Source organism: Bufo bufo, chromosome 4, assembly GCF_905171765.1.
Source record: "Bufo bufo chromosome 4, aBufBuf1.1, whole genome shotgun sequence".
NCBI classification, from domain to species: Eukaryota; Metazoa; Chordata; class Amphibia; order Anura; family Bufonidae; genus Bufo; species Bufo bufo.
Genome location: NC_053392.1, coordinates 46,487,826 through 46,511,152, shown reverse-complemented (window position 1 = coordinate 46,511,152; position 23,327 = coordinate 46,487,826). Strand labels below are relative to the sequence as shown.

The following is a 23,327-nucleotide window of genomic DNA, read 5'->3' as shown; positions in this document are numbered from 1 at the left end:
GCTCGTATCTCCCAAAAATCCTCATTACCCTTTAAAGACATGGGTCTCCTCAAAAATCCCTCGATCAATGAACTTTAGTCTATAATGGCATCTGAGAATATAGATTTAGTGGCTGTTACTGAGACATGGTTCAATGGGAGTAATGACTGGGATATAACAATACCAGGGTTCTCTCTATATAGGAAAGACCGAGAAGGCAAGAAAGGGGGAGGGGTGGCCCTGTATGTGAAAGATAGCATAAAATCTAATTTAATACAAGTTAGCGAGACCAATTTAGAGTCAGTTTGGGTTACCTTGCAGCTTGATAATCATAAGGTAACTCGTGTAGGTGTTATCTATAGACCACCTAGCCAAGTCAAAGAACTAGTTGAGGAAATAACTTCCCCTTTCAATGTTATTTTAGCTATCATTATGGGAGACTTTAATCTTCCTGATGTAAACTGGAAAACCAAAATAGCTAGTTCTGCCAGGAGTACAGATATTCTAAATTCCCTACTGGGATTATCTCTACAGCAAGTAGTTGAGGAGCCAACCCGGAAGGAGGCAATTTTAGATTTAGTATTCACAAATGGGAATTTGTTATCTGATATTACTGTAGGGGAAAGCTTGGGATCTAGTAATCACCAGTCAGTGTGGTTTACTATAAGTACAGTGACTGAGTCACACCACACAAAAACAAAAGTTTTAGAATTTTGAAAACTGAATTTTCTAAAATTTAGATTAGTGGTATACAAGTCCCTATCAGATTGGAACAGTTTCAATGGAGTCCAGGAGAAATGGGACTACTTAAAAGTGGCACTATTGAAGGCAACAGATAATTGCATTAGGCTTGCCAGTAAAAGCAAAAAAAAGGAAGAGACCGCTGTGGTACTCAACAGAAGTGGCCAAAATAATTAAAAACAAAAAGATAGCATTTAGTAATTCGAAAAAAAGGATGACAGGCAAATTTATAAGATTAGGCAGAAGCCAAACAAGTTATAGGAGCTTCTAAAGCACAGGCAGAAGCGTAAATGAAAAAGGGAAACAAACATGGAATTAACAAATTAAAAACAAAAGAAGGAAGGTATATGGAAGAAGATAAAGAACTAGCTGACTGCCTCCATGAATACTTCTGTTCAGTTTTTACAAAGGAAAATTAAGGAAAAGGACCTCAGTTAGGAAGGAAGACTAATGAATTGTTTGCATGTGTCTTTACAGAGGAAGAGGTTCTAAGTCAGCTGTCTAAAATTAATACAAATAAGTCACAGGGGCCTGATGGGATACACCCAAAGCTATTAAAAGAGCTTAGCGGTGAACTAGCAAAACCATTAACAGATTTATTTAACCAATCACTGGTAACAGGCGTCGTCCCAGAAGATTAGGAGATTAGCAAATGTTGTGCCCATTCACAAGAAAGGTAGTAGGGAGGAATCGGGCAACTATAGGCCAGTAAGCCTGACATCAATAGTGGGGAAATTAATGGAAACCATACTTAAGGAGAGGATTGTGGAACATCTAAAATCCCATGGATTGAAAGATGAAAAACAGCATGGGTTTACTTCAGGGAGATCATGTCAAACTAATCTTATTGATTATTTTTTTTTGATTGGGTGACTAAAATAATAGATGGCGGAGGTGCAGTAGACATCGCTTATCTAGACTTTAGTAAGGCTTTTGATAGTGTCCCACATAGAAGGCTTATCAATAAATTGCAGTCTTTGGGCTTGGACTCCCATATCGTTGAATGGATTAGGCAGTGGCTGAGGGACAGACAACAGAGGGTTGTAGTCAATGGAGTATATTCAGAACATGGTATTACCAGTGGGGTACCTCAGGGATCTGTTCTGGGACCCATATTGTTTAATATCTTTATCAGCGAAATTGCAGAAGGCCTCGATGTTAAGGTGTGTCTTTTTGAAGATTTGTAACAGGGTTGATGTTCCTGGAGGGATACACCAAATGGAAAAGTATTTAGAAAAACTAGAGGAATGGTCAAAAATCGGGCAACTAAAATTTAATGTTGATAAGTGCAAGATAATGCACCTTGGGCGTAAAAACCCAAGAGCAGAATATAAAATCAGTGATACAGTCCTAACCTCAGTATCTGAGGAAAGGGATTTAGGGGTCATTATTTCAGAAGACTTGAAGGTAGGCAGACAATGTCATAGAGCAGCAGGAAATGCTAGCAGAATGCTTGGGTGTATAGGGAGAGGCATTACCAGTAGAAAGAGGGAGGCGCTCATGCCGCTCTACAGAGCACTAGTGAGACCTCATTTGGAGTATTGTGCGCAGTACTGGAGACCATATCTCCAGAAGGATATTGATACTTTGGAGAGAAATCAGAGAAGAGCTACTAAACTGGTACATGGATTGCAGGATAAAACTTACCAGGAAAGATTAAAGGACCTTAACATGTATAGCTTGGAAGAAAGACGAGACAGAGGGGATATGATAGAAACTTTTAAATACATAAAGGGAATCAACAAGGTAAAAGAGGAGAGAATATTTAAAAGAAGAAAAACTGCTACAAGAGGACATAGTTTTAAATTAGAGTTTAAAAGTAATATCAGGAAGTATTATTTTACTGAGAGAGTAGTGAATGCATGGAATAGCTTTCCTGCAGAAGTGGTAGCTGCAAATGCAGTGAAGGAGTTTAAGCATGCATGGGATAGGCATAAGGCCATCCTTCATATAAGATAGGGCCAGGGGCTATCCATAGGATTCAGTATATTGGGCAGACTAGATGGGCCAAATGGTTCCTATCTGCCGACACATTCTATGTTTCTATGGATAAAAAATGTGAGTCTCCTAAAACGTTCCTGGGAAATCAACATAGCCATGCTGAGGCCCAGCATTGCTGCCACATGTACAGCAAGATCTCATCGGTTTGGCTTAGGGAATTAGAAAATCACCTGGCCTCAGGTACTCCTAGGGAAGAAATCCTGGCTTACATTCCCACCCTCAAACAAGCATCAAATTTATCTGATGCCTCTGGAGATTTAGTTAGGTTATCCACTAAATCTGCGCCTCTCTCAAATGCCACCTGCCATGCTGTTTGGCTCCGTTCCTGGTCAGGAGATGCTGACTCATAAAAACGTCTTTGCTACATTCCCTGTGAAGGTGACCATCTGTTCTGCTCCATTCTTGATGACATCCTTGACAAAGCCTCAGATAAAAGAGGGTTTCCCCAAGAGACAAGGTTTTACAATTCCTGGAGAAATTTTCGAAACCAAAGAAGTAGGGATGTCCCGATACCATTTTTTTTAAGACTGAGTACGAGTACCGATACTTTTATTTAAGTACTCACCGATACCAATTACCGATACTAATTTTAACAATAAAATACACACACATGTATTTTCTGACCACTGACCAACCAAAAGGCCCAAAAACAGAACTATAACATTCCAAGGAGACCTTACACTGAATGGGCGCCACAAAGAGACGTTATACTGTATGGGGGCAGCCACAAGGAGACGTTATACTGTATGGGGGCAGCCACAAGGAGACGTTATACTGTATGGGGGCAGCCACAAGGAGACGTTTATAATGTATGGGGGCAGCCACAAGGAGACGTTTATACTGTATGGGGGCAGCCACAATGAGACGTTATACTGTATGGGGGCAGCCACAAGGAGACGTTATACTGTATGGGGGCAGCCACAAGGAGACACTACTGTAAGGAGTCAGGACAACAATTTTTGAAGCCCTTCCCTCCTCAGTATAATAGTCTTGTGGCCATCATACAGTAATGTATATTTCTTCTTGCCCTAATGCCTGCTTTTAGAGATCAATGTGCAGCTTGCAGGCAGGAAGGGAAAGACCAGGGTCATAGAAGACAGACACAACACCTTTATTTATTTATTTATTTATTTATTTCTGTCTGTGACCACTTGGGCTGGTTATAATCTTCTAACTAAGCTTTATACACTTATTAGGGTCAGTTCCTATAACTTTTAAAACTACTGGCAGGCGAACTCTGTTTGAGGAGGCTGGAGGGTGTCTGGACTCTGGAGAGGCATTTCGTTCTCGAGTGAACCGAAGGTCAAGAGGGACTCGCTCCTGGCAAACACAGCTCTGCTGCAGTGAAGCAGACTGTGATGTAATTACAATGTATAGTTATTGCAGGGACTCAGAGAATCGTCTGAGAGTTTTTTTTAGTTAAAAGAATCGAATGAGTTAGAGACTGTCACCGAGTTCCTTCCAGGCTTCCTGCTCTGCTGCATGCACCCTGTACACACACAGCTCCGCTACATGCTATACTAATAACCCCCCCCGGACGGACTTGTCGGGAGACAGGGAGCCGCAGAGCAGGAAGTCTGGCAGGGACTCTGTGACACGATTCTTTTAACTCAAAGAATCAAATGAGTCTCTGACATTTGCACGAGTACATGTACTCGTGCAAATGTCCGGTATCGGTCCCGATACCGATACTGGTATCGGTATCGGGACATTCCTACAAAGAAGACTAAGACAGGACCTCAAGAAGAAGGGAAATTCTTCAAGATGGCAAGAATTCAAGGTATGAGGCAGAATACATTTTTTTTTTTTTTTTTTGCCAGGGAATCTATAACTACTTCCCCATGGGTCCTAAATACACTTAAAAATGTTTTTTGCGTTTGCCTCCCATCCAACTAATCGGGTCATGTCAAACAAGTGTTTGTCCCCTCCTCAGCATCAGTTAGCTTTGAAAATGGAGGTGAACCTGTTGCTAGAAAAACAAGTCCTGATCTATATTCCTCTGAACAGGGATCAGGATTTTATTCTTTTTTTTTTTTTTTTTTTCTAGTAACAAAACTTAATGGATTCTTTAGATTTAATGATTAATTTAAAGCCCTTGAATAAATATGTAAAATATAAAAAAATTTAAATGGTGTCTATAAAATCCACCACTAACATACTGGGGATAGACTGGTTTATGGTTACCATGGACTTATCTGATGCTTACTATCATGTTCCCATCTCTCCAGAACACCAGAAATATTTAAGGATAATGTTAAAAAATTGTGCCATTTCCAGTTCCAGGCACTTCACTTACCAAAAGTGCAGTGGCCTCTATAATTCCTACTCTATTTTATTGCCCCGTAAGACGCACCTAGGTTTTAGAGGAGGACAATAAGAAAAAAATATTTTTCATTAGACCTCAGACCAGCAATCAGACCCCCAATGTTAATCAGACCTCAGCTCACAGCCCCAATGTTAATAAGATCTCAGATCAGACCCCAATATAAAGAAGACTCCCAATCAGACCTCAGATGAGACCCCCATGCCTCATATCAGTCCCCAGCCATATGTGATCAGTCCCCAGTCATACAATCAGCCCCCAGTATTAATCAGCCGCCAGCCATATGTGAGCAGCCCCCAGCCATAATTCAGCCTCAGATCATAAAATAAAAAAAACACTTACATCTCCTGCTCCTGGATGCCGCCGCTCCTCACATCGCGATCCTCTTCCTCCTGCGGTCGGCTGTGCTGTGAACTGGCGCTCATTAGTATTCACCCCCATAAGACGCACGCCACTTTGGGGGGGGGGGGGGGGGGGGGGGGAGTGCGTCTTATGGGGCGAAAAATACTGTAAATAGAAGTTTGAAATAACCAGGACTTTTCGCAGTACTGGCTGACCCTCTAAACTAATTAGAGGGGAAAAAGGCTGTTGTAAGAGTGGTGACCACAGCATGGTGGTGGCAGCATCATGCGGTAAGGGTGTTTTTTCAGCAGCGGGGACAAAGACTGGTCAGGGTTGAAGGAAGGCTAATGGAACAAAGTACAGAGATAATTAATGAAAACTTTGATCCAGAGTGTCCTGAACCTCAGACTGGGCTGAAAGTTTACCTTCCAACAAGACAATGACCTAAGCACACAGCCAGGACAACATAGGAGTGACTTAGGGATAACTCTGTGGATGTCCTTTGAGTGGCCCAGCCAGAGCCCTGATATGAACCCAATCGAACATCTCTGGAGAGACCTAAAATATCTTGTCCACCGATGGTCACCATCCAACCTGACAGAATAGGGAAGAATAGCAGAAAATGCCTAAATTCAGGTGTGCAAACCTTGTGGCATCATACCCAAGAAGACTGGAGACTGTAATCGCTGCCAAAGGGGATTTAAAGGGGTTCTGCACTTTCATTTAACTGATCTATCCTCTGATCGGCTGGGGTCCGACACCCGGGACCCCTGCCGATCAGCTGTTTGAGAAGGCAGCGACGCTCCAGCAGCGCCGCGGCCTTCTCACTGTTTACTGCCTGGCCGCCGGCCCACTGATGTCACGACTAGTATCAACTAGCGTGGGCGCGGCTAAGCTCCATTCAAGTGAACAGAGCATAGCCGCGCCCACGCTAGTTGATACTAGTTGTGATGTCGGTGGGCCGGCGGCCCGGCAGTAAACAGTGAGAAGGCCGCGGCGCTGCTGGAGCGCCGCTGCCTTCTCAAACAGCTGATCGGCGGGGGTCCCGGGTGTCGGACTCCCGCCGATCAGAAGCTGATCTATCCAGAGGATAGATCATCAGTTAAATGAAAGTGCAGAACCCCTTTCAGGGCTCCAGATGGCGACCAAAATGGTCGCCAATGCGACTTAGAATTTACAAATGGCGACAAGACTTTTTAGTCTTGTCGCCATTTGCGACTAGACCCGCCGCCGCAGCTCTGCTCAATACAGCGGCGGGCACAGGAGCTGATGATCGTTCTCAGCAGCGCAGGAGGAGTCTCTCCCTCCCCCCTGTGCTGCTGCTGCCGCCGCCTCCACCAATAAGAAGAGACGGGAGGAGGAGGGGAGGGGCTGTGGCCACTGCGCCACCAATGAAGAAAACTGACCTGTAATACAAATGCAGGAGGCGGGTGCCGGAATCAAATAGCCGACACCCGACCTCTATGACAGGGAGCTGCGATCAGCTGCAGTTGAGTTAACCCTTCAGGTGCGGTACCTGAGGGGTTAATTGTAGCTGATCGCAGCCCCCTGTCACAAAGGTCGGGTGCCGGCTATTTGATACCGGCACCCGCCTCCTGTATTTGTATAAGAAACGTTGGTGGCACAGTGCGCCCCCCCCCCCCCCTTCCCCAGTATAAGAAACGTTGGTGGCACAGTGCCCCCCCCCCCCCCCCCCCCCCAATATAATAAACATTGGTGGCTCAGTGGGAAGTGCCAATGAGGGTTAAAAATAATAAAAGAAAATTTACTCACCTCCTCCAGTTGATCCGTAGCTGCCGGTCTCCTGTACTTACTTCTTTCTTCAGGACCTGTGGTGACGTCACTGAGCTCATCACATGGCCCATTACCATGGTGATGGATCATGTGATGAGCACAGTGATGTCACCACAGGTCCTGAAGAAAGAAGTAAGTACAGGAGACCGGCAGCTACGGATCAACTGGAGGAGGTGAGTAAATTTTCTTTTATTATTTTTAACCCTCATTGGCACTTCCCACTGAGCCACCAATGTTTATTATATTGGGGGGGGGGGGGGGGGGGCACACTGCGCCACCAATGTTTATTATATTGGGGTGATGGGGGGGCACACTGCGCCACCAATGTTTATTATATTGGGGTGATGGGGGGGCGCACTGCGCCACCAATGTTTATTATATGGGGGGGCGCACTGCGCCACCAATGTTTATCATATTGAGGGGGGGGCGCACTGCGCCACCAATGTTTATTATATTGGGGGGGGGGCACACTGCGCCACCAATGTTTATTATATTGGGGTGATGGGGGGGCGCACTGCGCCACCAATGTTTATTATATGGGGGGGCGCACTGCGCCACCAATGTTTATCATATTGAGGGGGGGGCGCACTGCGCCACCAATGTTTATTATATTGGGGTGATGGGGGGCCGCACTGCGCCACCAATGTTTATTATACTGGAGTGTTGGGGGGCACACTGCGCCACCAATGTTTATTATACTGGAGTGTTGGGGGGCACACTGCGCCACCAATGTTTATTATATTGGGGTGATGGGGGGGCGCACTGCGCCACCAATGTTTATTATACTGGGGTGATGGGGGGCGCACTGCGCCACCAATGTTTATTATATGGGGGGGGCGCACTGCGCCACCAATGTTTATTATATTGGGGTGATGGGGGGCACACTGCGCCACCAATGTTTATTATATGGGGGGGGCGCACTGCGCCAATGTTTATTATATTGGGGTGATGGGGGGGCGCACTGCGCCAACAATGTTTATTATATTGACCTTCTACTATGCAGTCTGTATTCAGAATGCTATTATTTCCCCTTATAACCATGTTATAAGGGAAAATAATAATCATCGGGTCTCCATCCCGATTGTCACCTAGCAACCGTGCGTGAAAATCGCACCGCATCCGCACTTGCTTGCGATTTTCACGCAGCCCCATTAACTTCTATGGGGCCTGCGTTGCGTGAAAAACGCAGAATATAGAGCATGCTGCGATTCTCACGCAACGCACAAGTGATGTGTGAAAATCACCGCTCATGTGCACAGCCCCATAGAAATGAATGGGTCCGGATTTAGTGCGGGTGCATTCCGGTATTCTGAATGCCGGATCCGGCACTAATACATTCCTATGGGGAAAAATGATGGATCCGGCTTTCAGGCAAGTCTTCAGTTTTTTTCGCCGGAGATAAAACCGTAGAATGCTGTGGTTTTATCTTTTGCCTGATCAGTCAAAATGACTGAACTGAAGACGTCCTGATGCATCCTGAACGGATTACTCTCCATTCAGAATGCATGGGGATATGCCCGATCAGTTCTTTTCCGGTATAGAGCCCCTAGGACGGAACTCAGTGCCGGAAAAGAAAAACGCTAGTGTGAAAGTACCCTAAAATATTAAGTTTAAATCCCCCCTTTCCCAATTTTACATATAAAATATATAAACAATAAATAAATAAACATATTACATAGCGCTGCGTCCGAAAAGTCCAAACTATTAAATTATTTAAAAATATCTCCTATGCTGTGAGCATTCGCCATTTTTTTGTCACCTTGTCACCCCAAAAAATAGCATAGGACTGTTCTATTATGGGCCGAACGTTTCATAAAATGCTAAATGCACGCGGCTTTTTTTGGTGTTTTTTTTTTTTTTTTTTTTGGCGCGGTATTGAGTATCAAAATACTTTTTTATGGTGACGAAAGCGAATCAAAATTTTGGTTTCAAAACAACCCTACGCCGATCTGATCAGCGTACCGTTGTCACGATAGCAAAATTTTGATTCAGTTTCCATTTGGCGAATAAAAATTTGATTTGGCTCCTAAATTTTTCAGTTCAGGAGCCAATGGCTACTAGGTATTTTTTTTAGTCTGGAGCACTGCCTTTAACTAAATCTTGAGTAAATGGTCTGAATACTTGGGTCAATACAATTATTTTAGTTTTTCAGTTTCAATAAATTAGCAAAGATTTCTAACATTCTCTTTTCGCATTGTCATTATGGAGTTTTGAGTGCAGAATGATGGGGGAAAAACTGGAACATAAAATATGAAAGGGTGTGAAGATTTTCTGAATGCACTGTAGATTGCAAGCTCTTGTGAGCAGAGCCCTCATTCCTCTTGTTTGATGCTATATAATGTATGATTTTGTTTGCACATGAACCTTCTGATTTGTAAAGCGCTGCAGAATATGTTGGTGCGATATAAAGATCATCATCATTATTATTATTATAATACAATAGTTCCATAAAGGTACCCACAGAGTACTGACTACAGTTCCTTGTTGTAGACATGCCGTGTGTATCTTCTATCTGGTGCTTCGAGCTCTGGACACCATGGAGGACGACATGACCATCAGTCTGGAGACCAAAATCCCCATTTTGCATAAGCTCCACACGTACCTGTACCAGGCGGACTGGAGGTTTACAGAAAGCAAGGATAAGCATCGTGTAGTTCTGGAGGACTTCCCCACGGTAAGATGGACTGATGTGGGGTAGAAGGGTCAGAGGCAGGTCTTGTGTGGTATCTGGGGCTCCTGGAAAGGTTTGCATTTTAAAACTCGGAAGGAGCGGTCGCGTGACCGTAAAGAGGATCCTGGGAGCGCTGCTGCTGGGGGTAAGTGTCGCTTTCCTAATTTTCTCTCCACAGGTTAGATTTGGGCGCAATTTTTAAGGTAGGGCTGGAGAACCCCTTTAAGGTTTAAGAAACTTTATCTTAGTGACCTGCATCTGGAAGCTGTAAATCACTTTTTATGTTAAGGAAGGGAGCTTCTTCAGGATCCTATATAGCACACAGTATACCAGGGGAAAAAAAAGCTGGCCTCCTCTAATATCCAAAGGAGCAGTTCATTTTGGTACAGAGGACCGTGCAGAACATGAAGTACCATCCTGTTCTGTAGAGAGTAGCAACTAAACAACCAGTACAGGTGTTTTACCGGAGAAATGGCCATATTGGTTGGTTGGATCTGAGTCTAAGGAATTGTATGTGTCTAGTTTCACCTTACAATGGTCTTTCCTGAGCAATTATATGTTGAAAATATTGTATCCTGAGGCCATTGGATCTTGAGGGATCAGTGTACAGGCATCTAATGGCATACGTTGTTCATCTGCTCCCATATAAAAAAAAAAATCCGTAAATGTTATTTGTATTTGTTTTTTTAGGTATTCCTCTTGACAGGGAATCAGTGTCGATGAGTTCCCCTATTTTATTCTATGCTGTCTGTCCTAGATTTCCCTAGAGTTCAGAAACCTAGCGGCAGTTTACCAGAAGGTGATTGTAGACATCTGTCAAAAGATGGGAGTGGTCGCGGCGGAGTTCTTGGAGAAGCAGGTGGAATCTCTCCTGGATTGGGATAAGGTAAAGAAACTTTCTTTTAGCTCCTATATCTACCTTCACAATTGTGTTTTTACTGTGCCAGTGCGTCTAAGAATGAAGAATTAAGTACCTTTGCTACTTATCTTCATTAAAAAAGTGTTTTGTTTTATGCAGCTCTTATACAAACCTTTGTTTCCATGGTAGTAGACGACAAACAAGTTGTGTAGTCTTATCCTGCAGTTATACTTTCTTCCAACAGTCCCCTGCTGTTTGGTGAACAGATGGAAGAAAGTTGATGTCCATTGTGAGATCTATGTACAAAATCCAGTTATATTTAGGACCCTGAGTGACCCCTATCCTATTTTGAGTTTATCCGCATTTGGGCTGAAACGATTACTCGATTAAATCGAGTAATTCGACCCCAAAAAAATCCTTGATGAAAATTTTTTGCATTGAGGATTAGTTTGTGTCATGTGACCACGGAGCCGGAGTGAAGCGCTTGCTAACTCACCGCTCTGTGGTCACTCGCCGGCCTTTACCTTGCTGCACTCCGCTGAGGGAAACTTTGTGCACGCGTCCAGCTGCCATGCCGGTCGGCAGTCTGCTGCCTTTCAGTGTGGAGTGTTCTTCCAGCAGCCTCCTCCGCCGTGCACCCCCTTTGGTCCTGGGCTGCAGGATGAAGAGGGCAGGTATCGTCTCGTTCCCTCGCCCAGATCCAGGAGGAACAAGAGAGGGCTCTGCAGGAAGCCAACCACATGCTGTACCGGCCGCCTGAGCAGATCAAGGGGGAGATCCAGGAGAATGACTGCTGCGGGGGCAGGGGCACGGCCGTAAGCAGGTTAAATCCCCGGCCCTTCAAAGAGCCTATTGGAGTGGCGGGCAAGGAGCCTGCGGATCCTGATGTCAAGCAGAAGCAGAACAAGATCAAGGAGGTGAGGAGCCTGGGGAGTGGGGCTGGTATAACAGATGATGCCAGCCACTGCTGGTACCATGTGCTGGCACTGGAGGATGAGATGACAGGTCACACTGGTGCAGAGGAGGGGGCGAGACTTGCAGCCTAGGTGGCACTTTATGTCCTGGCTTTCTGTTATAGATGTGGGATCCGGGCTCAGTGCCAATTTACAGCAGTATGCAGGTTATGCAGCTTATTGTGGGAGCTGGCATCTACCAGTCATGATGCTGCTCCACAGCTTATGCCTTGATGGCACTGGGTGCACCTTGTTGGGTATATAAAGCAAATGCTTTATATAAATATTTTTTTTTTAAATTTACGGATCAAAAGAAAAATTATGCAAACGATATTGACGAGATGGACATAAACATCTCAGAGTTCAAATCGATAACCTGATTATTTTGTGCAATCAGTAAAACGGTACAAGCGTCTAGGCAAAAATATAAATGGTTTATTATACAATAGTTTAAAATACAATCAAAAAATAATCCACGGAAATTTCAATAATATACAATGATATGCAGTACCCAGAATTCACCACTATATAGTGCCAACAAAACACTACTCAACCAACACAAAAATATTATGCAATACGGCTTTAAAATTGTGAGCGATATACAATCAATGGATTATGCGAAAAACTCAATCAAGAAGGTGACAGATACGAGCCCTTGCTGTGCCCAAAATAATGACTACCAATCTCAGATAATGGTAGTATTGCAACAAAACTCATAAATGATTGGCTTGATAAAAACTAGGGAATATAAAGATTCCCAACAGAGTTTCTCCAATATTATCCTCTTTTATTCAGTTATATGCATCGTAACTGAAATCAGAGAAAACATTGATGTAGCAATTAACGTTACACGTCTGCAAATGAGCGGGTATGTGGCTAAGTATCAAGCCAATTAATTTAGATCAATACTACATGAAACAAAAATATACATTACCCAAGGGTCAAGTGATGTGCAGAGTCTTGGGGCAGTCAGCTCTCAAGAGTTTTTCCGATAATCCAAATGTTTCTCCAGAGATCTACCTTTCTTTCTGTTTGTTTTTTCTTTGTCTTTATGTTTTTTTTCTCTTTTTGGTATCTGGTTTCTTAACCCGAAACTTATCAGATGAACACACCCTCATAGTTTGGAATTTTCCAATCATTGTTAGATGGGCGTGTACACTGATAAGGAGCGTGACGTCGTAATACTACCCAGAATGCACTTTTGCTACTGGTGTAGTATTAACTGCTCATATCTAGGTGGCACTGTTGTATAAGCATCATACCATTAAGGGTTAACTCATACATGCCTGATATTTTTAATACTACACACCTCTGACATCTGGAGGCCTTGTCTTAGAGCCGAGGGACAAACTTTGATACGTGAATGTATACTTTGAGGAACATCTAGACAATTCTCACACTGTGGAATTCATGTTTAGATAAGAAATACAATGAAGCCTCTAAATCTGCAGATGCGGTGTATCTTCTAGCTGTCTAAATGTATAATATATTGTTCCAATAACACTAGCTTTTTGAACGGCACAGTAATCTTCCCATGGACTTACTTCGGCCTACATGAAAATTCATACAAAACAGTGAATATAAATCAACATTGGTCTTAAAGGCAATGAATACCCATTATAATTAGAATAAGTAGATATAACTGTTTACACTTATGAAAAGGCACAACAACCTGATGGCACTGGGGGATAGTGGAGCTGATGGCACTGTGGGGAACTGATGCACTAGGGCTGATCGCACTGGGGGCAACGAAGGGTTTTGGGGACTGATGGCAGGGGGTATGGTGAGTTTTTATAAAGATAAACAGTCTATTAATTAATTTTCTTCTTATTAGATTACTCGATTAATCGGTAGAATACTCGATTACTGAAATAATCGTTTACTGCAGCCCTAATCCACACCCCTTTTCCTATTATCACACCCATTTAACTGGAACCAGCAGAAGTTATTGTACATGTGAATGAGGGGTATAGGCTTGGCCATTGGTCTTGGTGATTATCCCTTTGCTGCATGGAGCCATCTGAATTGACTTCCAGCAAGGACCCCTCAGCATGAATCTACAGTATATTGTGCCCCCAAAGGGCTGTGAGCCTTTAATAACCTGTTATATACATACCTATCTATACTCCGGCCACGAGTCCAGCCTCTCTAATGCGGCGCTGCCGGCGTCACTCCATTACTGTGGCAACCAGCCCTGGTGATAGAAGCCTCACTAGCTTTGTTTTGCTTATTGGCTTTTATCCTGGTTCCTGATCTTCTGCCAGTTTTTTTTTTTTGGTTTTTTTTTTTACCTAGCTTCCGTCTGCTGATTTTTGCCTCCGTTTTCCTGGTTTCACCCGGCTGTGTATTTGACTCTGCTTTGTCTCTACCCTTTGGTTGTGGTGGGAATCTTTGGTTCTGACTCTGTTTGACTTCACTTACCTCTGCTGGATTATATCCCATGCACTTACCCAGGTTAGAGACCATTGTTGAGGGCTGTCATTTAGCACTTATCATCCAATAGGTAAGGGCTGTGGTGCTGGAGGAATTTAGGGCTGCACTGTTCCTTAACGAATGTGACCCTTGTCTGATTGTGCCTATACTTCTTGTTGAGTATGGTCCCCTGAGATCTCTGTTGGAGATGAATATCTTAAGTAATAGAATTGACGTATAGTATTAACCCTGACATTTTGATTCTCTCTCTCCTTTGCTCAGTACTGTCTCTGTGCGTCCGGATTACCGGTGATCGGTGTGTCCCGTCTGTTTTCTGCCTCAGGACTAGAAGACGCCATCATCGGCGAGAATACAAGACTCTCTGGCTCTGTGGGGCTCTTCCTGCAGAAAACAAACATCATCCGAGATTATCTGGAGGACCAGCTGGAAGGAAGAGAGTTCTGGCCCAGAGAGGTGATTATAGGCTGATGGGGTGATAGTAGTGAAAACCTCTTTGCTCGACTGTGAGCAAAACTGACACGGTCTTTATCTATCCTCCTTCAGGTGTGGAGCAAATACAGCAAAAAACTGTCGGACTTTGCCAAGCCGGAGAACATAGTGCCGGCTGTGCAGTGCTTGAATGAACTGGTGACCAATGCTCTGCAGCACGTGCCCGATGTCCTTCTCTACCTGTCCCGGCTGAGGAACCAGAGCGTGTTTCACTTTAGTGCCATCCCACAGGTGAGTGATGAAGGAGCTGTTTAACACTACACTGACTGCATGATTCTTCATGTCCTAACTCCAGTCACATCGAGTTGCATCCTGCTACAGACATAATGTACACGTACAGCCAGAGGTTGACACAGAACAGGTGCAGATCTTTCCACTATACTTGATCTCTGTGAAGCCTACACTCCTGGTTTTGGCTCACAATCACTGATGGGAAGCACTGACCAAATTCGCCTTAGGCCTCTTTCACACGAGCGAGTTTTCCGCGTGGGAGCAATGCGTGATGTTAACGCATAGCACCCGCACTGAATCCTGACCCATTCATTTCAATAGGCCTGTGTACATGAGCGTTTTTTTTCCCCGCATCAGTTCTGCATTGCATGAAAAACGCAGCATGTTCTATATCCTATGTTTTTTACGCAGCCCTGGCCCCATAGAAGTGAATGGAGCTTCAGTGAAAAACGCATTGCATCCAGAAGCAAGTCCACATGCTGTGCGTTTTTTCACTTGCTATAAGATCTTGTTTGTAAACCTTCCGTTTTTTTTTATCAAGCGCGTGAAAAATGCATTGCATCCGCGTGGAAACATCTGAACGCAATCGCAGACAAAATTGACTAAACTTACTTGCAAAATGGTGAGAGTTTCACTGAACGCATCCGGAGCCAAAATGTCACGCTTGTCTGAAAGAGGCCTTAGACTTTCCCTGCCATTCATCAGCACAGGGCGTACTGTGAACTGCACAGGCAGCACAGCGATTGTGCCTGCACTAACCAAGCTCCTTACAGCAAGGAGCTTTGTTATTGGTTAGTTTGGGCGGGCTGCAGGAGCGATACAGTGCCCTGCAGCAGTGGAAGCTGGCAGGAGCTGTAAGGAGCGGGGGCTAGCTCCCTGGGGTGGCTGTAGTAATGAGGGCCGGTCACGTTGCCCGAAGACCCCGGCAAACATGGCTCAGCTTGGTGCTTGGCAGAATTTCCTACGCATCTTTTGCTGTGACTTAAAAAAGTAAGATAATGCCACCCCAAACTGAGATAAGATCCTGGAAGCAAGCAGAGCAGCCGATGATGCCCGCTGAGAGGCTATAAAGGAAACGAGTTACCAGGTAACCATGTCTCCTTCCACCCACCGCAGCCAGGGACAGAAGCATCCAAGTTTGCCCAGAAACAATTTTGTGCTAATCGGCCACTGCACAGCGGACAGCCAGGACCAGGCAGCGGTCAGTACAGAGCCTTCACTGCTTCCCAGTCCTCTGGTACTAAGGAGTGCTTCCATAATGGCAAGAGAACTTTTTTTACTCTTCTGGAAAAAATGTAGTGCGTCCTCTGCATACAGCCGTGATTTTGGTTTATTGGGGGGTGTGAGGGGAAACACTCTTGATGCTTCTATAACAGTGATGGTGAACCTTTTTACAGACTGAGTGCCCAATCTGTAACCCAAAACCCACATATATTGAAAAGTGCCAACATGGCAATTAACCTAAATACTACAGTCCAATATAATATATCTTCCATGTACTTTATCATTTAGCTATAATAGCGTACCTGCATTCAATCCGCTGCCTGTGCCGTTCATGGTGCGCCCTGTGCTGATGAATGGCAGGAAAAGTCTAAGGCATATTGGTACACCATAGACTTTTTCCAGGGTGTGGGTGCCCACAGAGAGGGCTCTGAGTGCTGCCTCTGGCACCCGTGCCATAGGTTCACCACCACTGTCCTATAATAATGCATCCTCCTTGTGTTCTCAGGTCATGTCTTTGGCCACCCTGGCCTCCTTTTATAACAACCCGCAGGTGTTTAAGGGAGTGGTGAAGATCCGCAAGGGGCAGACGGTGACGTTAATGATGAATGCCACCAATATGCAGGCGGTCAGATTCTTCATGTACCAGTATACTAATGAGGTAAGTGAAATCTTCACTGTATGTACCACCACGTATGAAGAGCCACACAAAGTGGACATTCTGATGGTGCGCTCATATCTAAGGAGTGTTTTTTCCAAGGCCATCCATATGTGTCACGCTCGTGTGTGGGAGGAAAACACCACACCACTGTATACCGTAGTTTCCAGGGCTGGAGGCTGCCCAAATCAGATTGAGGCGCAGTAGCAGGCACAGCTACCATGGAATATATATAGCTCTCTGTCTGGTACTCAATAAAGAGGGTGCAGTCCCTTTATTCAGCTGATTGAACCCACCCCCCACTCCAATCAAATTATTGATGGCTTATCTTAAAAATGGGACATATTACTGTCCAGGAAATCCTCTAGAACAGGAATGCTCAACCTGCGGCCCTCCAGCTGTTGCATAACTACAACCCCCAGCATTCCCAGACAGTTTACAGCCATCAGCCTGCAACAGGGCCTGGTGGGAGTTGTAGTTTTACAACAGCTAGAGGGCCACAGGTTGAGCATCCCTGCTCTAGAATAACACACTCCCTGGCAGTGAAATTGCAACACTAAAAAGGACAAACCATGAGGTTCCCCGGGGGTTAACCAACTCCTGGAATGCAGCCTCGGTACTCTTGGCAAAGATTCTTTTTTTTCCCGGGATAGAGACATGATCTTAAAGAGGGCCAGGGAGTGTCCTCCCATTATATACAATGGCAGTAAACTGTCCTTCTTTCCGGACTTCTCGAAAGAGAGTCAAGAAAAGAGACACAGTTTTTTGGCGGTTTAAAAAACGTCTACAAGCCAAAGACAAAGTATTAATTTTTGTATCCAGCTAAATTCCAGATAATATTTAATGGAATAACATTTTTTTTTTTTAATACTCCGGCCCTTGTCTCGGATTGGCTAGACCGGAGCAATGTTTGAGCAGTGATGTAATCTTCTTGCTGTTTTTACTTCTTTCTGATTGTTTTTTCTTTTTGGCGGAGGTGGGACTGATGGGGAGGAGGGATGGTCTGAGTAGAGAGGTCTGCTTATTGATAGTGGAGGATCATGGGGTTTGGGGGGCGGGATGATGTTCTGTGGGTGGCTAGCAATGAGTCTTAGGATGGATAGTGGGAGGGATTGGGTTTTTAGGGGGTTTATTTTTTAATATCCTTTTTTGAATCCAGAGGGATAACAAACCAGGCTGTTGTAGTGAGCTTCATTTATATTAATATAAGCAGATATATAACGAGAGTTTGACCGCGACGCGTGGTTGATTAAGTGTATGGTTGTCTAAGTGTGCGACTTAAGATTAAGTGACTTTAGATTCAGGGACTTCAGTGGGGGACTGCAATTAGCCAGTTTCTTATTACTATATTATATTGTATTTTTCGCTTTTGTGGTGTAATCCCCATTTAGTATGTGTTGCACAATTGACAACGCAGTCCAGTGCACATCTTGCATGATGTATGCAGTCCTGGAACAGCCGTTCGAGGGTGTATATCTTTGTTCAAGATGTGAGCAAATTACCCATTTGGAATCGCAAATCGAGTCTCTAAACGGGCAAGTTGCAACACTGAGAGGCATTGACAATTTGCAAAAGAATTTGCTTCTCACCGAGCAAGCACTCTTTGGGGTAGATGAGGGAGAGGGTGACAGAGAGGAGGCTGAGGAAAGTGAGGTAGCTAGCTGGGTAACAGTTAGAAAGCGGGGTAGAGGGAAGAGTGCCAGGGAGGCTAGCCCTGATCTGACACACCCCAACAAGTTTGCACGTTTGGCAAATGAGGGGGATGTCAGTCCAGGGACGGCACTGCTGCAGCCGGACACTTCCTCTGCCAGTCAGGGGAATGTCAGCTCCAGTAAGCAGGGGACCAGGAGAGCAGGGCAGGCTGGAAAGGTGCTGGTAGTGGGAGACTCCATTATTAGGGGAACAGATAGGGTAATCTATCACAAAGATCGCCGAACAGTGTGCTGTCTTCCTGGCGCTAGAGTTCAACACATCGCGGATCGGGTTGACAGATGACTGGGAGGGGCTGGAGAAGATCCAGCGGTCATGGTCGATATCGGAACCAATGACAAAGTTAGAGGTAGGTAGAGAGGCCTTAAAAAAATTTTCAGGGATTTAGGTCAAAAGCTTACGGCAAGGACCTCCAAGGTAGTATTTTCCGAAATACTGCCTGTACCACGAGCCACACAAAGGCAGCGGGAGATTAGGGAGGTTAACAAGTGGCTCAAGAACTGGTGTAGGAAGGAGGGGTTTGGGTTCCTGGAGAACTGGGCCGACTTCTCTATCAGCTACAGGCTCTATCGTAGGGACGGGCTGCACCTCAATGGGGAAGGGGCAGCTGTGTTGGGGAGAAAGATGGCTAGAAGGTTGGAGGAGTGTTTAAACTAGGTACGGGGGGAGTGAAATTACATTATAGGAGGGGAAGATAGTGCAGATAGAGACCGGGGGCAAGGTAGTAGGACTGGGGGAGGAATGGAAGGAGGGACTAGAACATTTCAGAAGGAAAGGTGTAGGGTAAAAAAATATACATAAACCCCTCTAATGTATGTATACTAATGCCAGAAGCCTGACTAATAAAACTGGGGAGCTGGAATTAGGGATGTGTGAGGAGGACTATGACATAGTGGGAATAACTGAGTCAAGGCTGGATGATAGCTATGACTGGACAGTTAATGTACAAGGTTACAGTCTGTTTAGAAAGGATCGTCAAAATCGGAGAGGGGGAGGGGTTTGCCTTTATGTAAAGTCTTGTCTAAAGCCCACACTCTGGGAATATATAAGTGAGGGACATGAACATGTGGAGTCGCTGTGGGTAGAAATACATGGAGCTAAAAACAATAATAAATTACTAATAGGAGTTTACTATAAACCACCTAATATACCAGAGTCCACAGAAAATCTACTACTAAATGAGATAGAAAAGGCGGCAAATCATAATGAGGTGGTTATTATGGGGGACTTCAACTACCCAGATATAGACTGGGAAACTGAAACCTGTACATCTCATAAAGGAAACAGGTTCTTGGCAATAACCAAAGACCATTACCTCTCCCAACTGGTTCAGGACCCGACTAGAGGGACGGCCATACTGGACTTGGTATTAACCAATAGGCCTGACAGAACAACAGACGTGCAGGTTGGGGGACACCTGGGAAATAGTGACCATAAAGTAATAACCTTCCAATTATCATTCAAACGAGCGTTTCTACAGGGAGGAACAAAAATACCAAACGTCAAAAAAGCTAAATTTAGCCAACTAAGATAGGCCATAGGCCTAACTAACTGGGACAAAGTCCTCAAAAATAAAAATACAGACACAAAATGGGATATCTTTAAAAGCATCCTAAAATCTCATTGTGAGAGGTACATACCGTATGGGAATAAAAGGTTAAGGAACAAAAAGAAACCAATGTGGATAAATAGAACTGTAAAGAAAGTAATAAATGACAAAAAGAAAGCATATAAATCACTAAAATAGGAGGGTAGCCTGGAAGCACTGAAAAACTATAAGGAAAAAAAATAGAACATGTAAAAAACAAATAAAAGCGGCCAAACTAGAGACCGAGAGATTAATTGCCAAAGAGAGTAAAACTAACCCTAAAACGTTCAATTATATAAATGTTAAAAAGTATAAATCTGAATGTGTCGGCCCTTTAAAGAGTAATGAGGGGGGAGTCGCAGAGAGCGACGAGGAAAAAGCAAAGCTGTTAAATATTTTTTTTCTCCAATGTATTCACTGAGGAAAATAAACTGTCAGATGACATACAGAATGTAAAAATAAATTCTCCATTAAAAGTGTCCTGTCTGACCCAGGAAGAAGTACAACAGCGACTTAAAAATATTAAAATAGACAAATCGCCAGGACCAGATGGCATACACCCCTGTATCCTAAGGGAATTAAGTAATGTCATAGCCAGACCCTTATTTCTGATATTTGCGGACTCTATACTGACAGGGAATGTCCCACAGGATTGGCGCATGGCATTTGTGGTGCCAATATTAAAAAGGGTCCAAAAACAGAGCCTGGAAACTATAGGTCGGTAAGTTTAACATCTGTTGTGGGTAAAGGTTTTCTAAGAGATACTATCTTAGAGCATCGCAACGGAAATAAGCAAATAACGCCATATCAGCATGGCTTCATGAGGGATCGGTCATGCCAAACTAATTTAATCAGTTTGTATGAGGAGGTAAGTTCAAGACTTGACAGCGGCTAATCAATGGATGTCGTATATCTGGACTTCTCCAAAGCATTTGACACTGTACCACATAAAAGGTTAGTATATAAAATGATAATTCTTGGACTGGGAGAAAGTCTGTATGTGGGTAAGTAACTGGCTGAGGGATAGAAAACAGAGGGTGGTTATTAACGGTACACACTCAGATTGGGTCACTGTCACTAGTGGGGTACCTCAGGGGTCAGTATTGGGCCCTATTCTCTTCAATATATTTATTAATGATCTTGTAGAAGCCTTGCATAGTAAAGTATCAATTTTTGCAGATGACACTAAACTGTGTAAAGTAATTTACACTGAAGAGGACAGTATACTACTACAGAGGGATCTGGATAGCTTGGAGGCTTGGGCAGATAAGTGGCAGATGAGGGTTAACACTGACAAATGTAAGGTTATGCACATGGGAAGGAATAATGCAAGTCCCCTGTACATACTAAATGATAAAACACTGGGTAACACTGACATGGAAAAGTATCTAGGAGTTTTATTAAACCGCAAACTAAGCTGCAAAAACCAGTGTCAGGCAGCTGCTGCCAAGGCCAATAAGATAATGGGTTGCATCAAAAGGGGCATAGATGCCTGTGATGAGAACATATTCCTACTACTTTACAAATCACTGGTCAGACCACACATGGAGTACTGTGTACAGTTCTGGGCTCCTGTAAACAAGGCAGACATAGCAGAGCTGGAGAGGGTCCAGAGGAGGGCAACTAAAGTAATAACTGGAATGGGGCATCTACAGTACCCTGAAAGATTATCAACATTAGGGTTATTCACTTTAGAAAAAAGACGACTGAGGGGAGATCTAATTACTATGTAACTAGGACTGTGACTAGGACGAGGGGACATCCTCTGCGTCTGGAGGAAAGAAGGTTTGTACACAAACATAGAAAAGGATTCTTTACGGTAAGAGCAGTGAGACTATGGAGCTCTCTGCCTGAGGAGGTGGTGATGGTGAGTACAATAAAGGAATTCAAGAGGGGCCTGGATGTATTTCTGGAGTGTAATAATATTACAGGCTATAGCTACTAGAGAGGGGTCATTGATCCAGGGAGTTATTCTGATTGCCTTATTGGAGTCGGGAAGGAATTTTTTATTCCCCTAAAGTGGGGAAAATTGGCTTCTACCTCACAGTTTTTTTTTTTTGCCTTCCTCTGGATCAACTTGCAGGATGACAGGCCGAACTGGATGGACAGATGTCTTTTTTCGGCCTTTTGTACTATGTTACTATGTAATACGCCTAAATGATTATATGACTATAAGAATTTTGACCTGGAATGTACGGGGACTTGGGGACGGAGACACCTACCAGCGGTTGTCTGTCTATTAGAAACCCCAACGGTTCGGATCAGTAGGGGATGGGTATCGCAGGCAAATCATTTCACTTTCACAAGCTACTCCAGAGGAGTCACTGTGTTTATACACAAAGATTTTTTTTTTTTTCTGCGAGGCGTCCTCTATTGATTTAATATGGGAGATATGTTTTCCTTTATGGGAAACTTGCTGAAAGACTATGTATTCTAGCTTTTATTTATATTCCTTTTCCTTTTTTCCTTTTATGTACTCAATTGCTTATTAACATTTATGGAGCAACGTCCGGATTGTCTTACTTTAGTGAATGGGAATTTTAATTCTGTTATTAATCCCAAGATAGACCGGACTTCTATGTCTGGAGATAGTCATATTGCTGTATCTAATCGGGGATCTCCGCTAGCACGATTCTGTGAAGAGTCGGGTTTTGTGGATGTGTGGGGTTTTTATGGAAGGGGGAGAAGAGTTTATTAATGTGTTTCAAAATTTGGGAATTGCATGTCCAGGATTGACCTGGCTTTAATTAATAAAAAATATTTGAAACCTATTAAATATATGAAATATGAAGCCAGGTCACTCCTCGGATCATGTGCCAGTATCCATTGAGCTCTGCGTGTCTGGCAGAAGGGGTAGTACCCCCCTTTTAGACTAAATCCTTATTGGTTGTCCTTAATAGACAACCATGACTGGATGAAACAGGAGATGATATACTTCTGGGGGGTTAATTATAAATCTGTTAAAATCCAACTGGTGTGGGATGTGTTAAGGCTTTTGTGAGGGGCTTACTTGTTAGCAATATCGCCAATTTAAGAAGGGAGTATGGGAAGAAAGATAGGGCCTTGAAGGCAGCTGCGTTGAGTGGGATGAATCAGTTCTCCAGTAATAAAACAGGAGAATAGAAGGATAATGCAGAACGCAAGCCAGGAGTATTCCAAATTCCTCCTGGAAAAGGCCCAGCAGAGGCTTTTTTTTTAAGGGGACAAACAATTTTGTGAATCCGGTCGTCCGGGAAAATTTCTGGCTAAAGTGATATCTAATCAGGACCAGAGAAAAGGAATACTCAGTATTCGTGAACCCGAGGGCATAATTACTGAAGAGCCAAATAAAATA

General features: G+C 43.9%; 1 protein-coding gene across 1 annotated transcript in view; it reads left to right on the top strand.

Annotated features, from left to right (window-relative positions):
• Positions 1–23,327, top strand: part of LOC120998952 (squalene synthase-like) — a 71,170-nt gene that overhangs the window by 27,459 nt on the left and 20,384 nt on the right. The window contains 5 exon segments of the mRNA XM_040429827.1: positions 9,671–9,854; positions 10,609–10,737; positions 14,358–14,549; positions 14,640–14,816; positions 16,546–16,698. Coding sequence (XP_040285761.1) covers positions 9,671–9,854; positions 10,609–10,737; positions 14,358–14,549; positions 14,640–14,816; positions 16,546–16,698 — 835 coding nt within the window.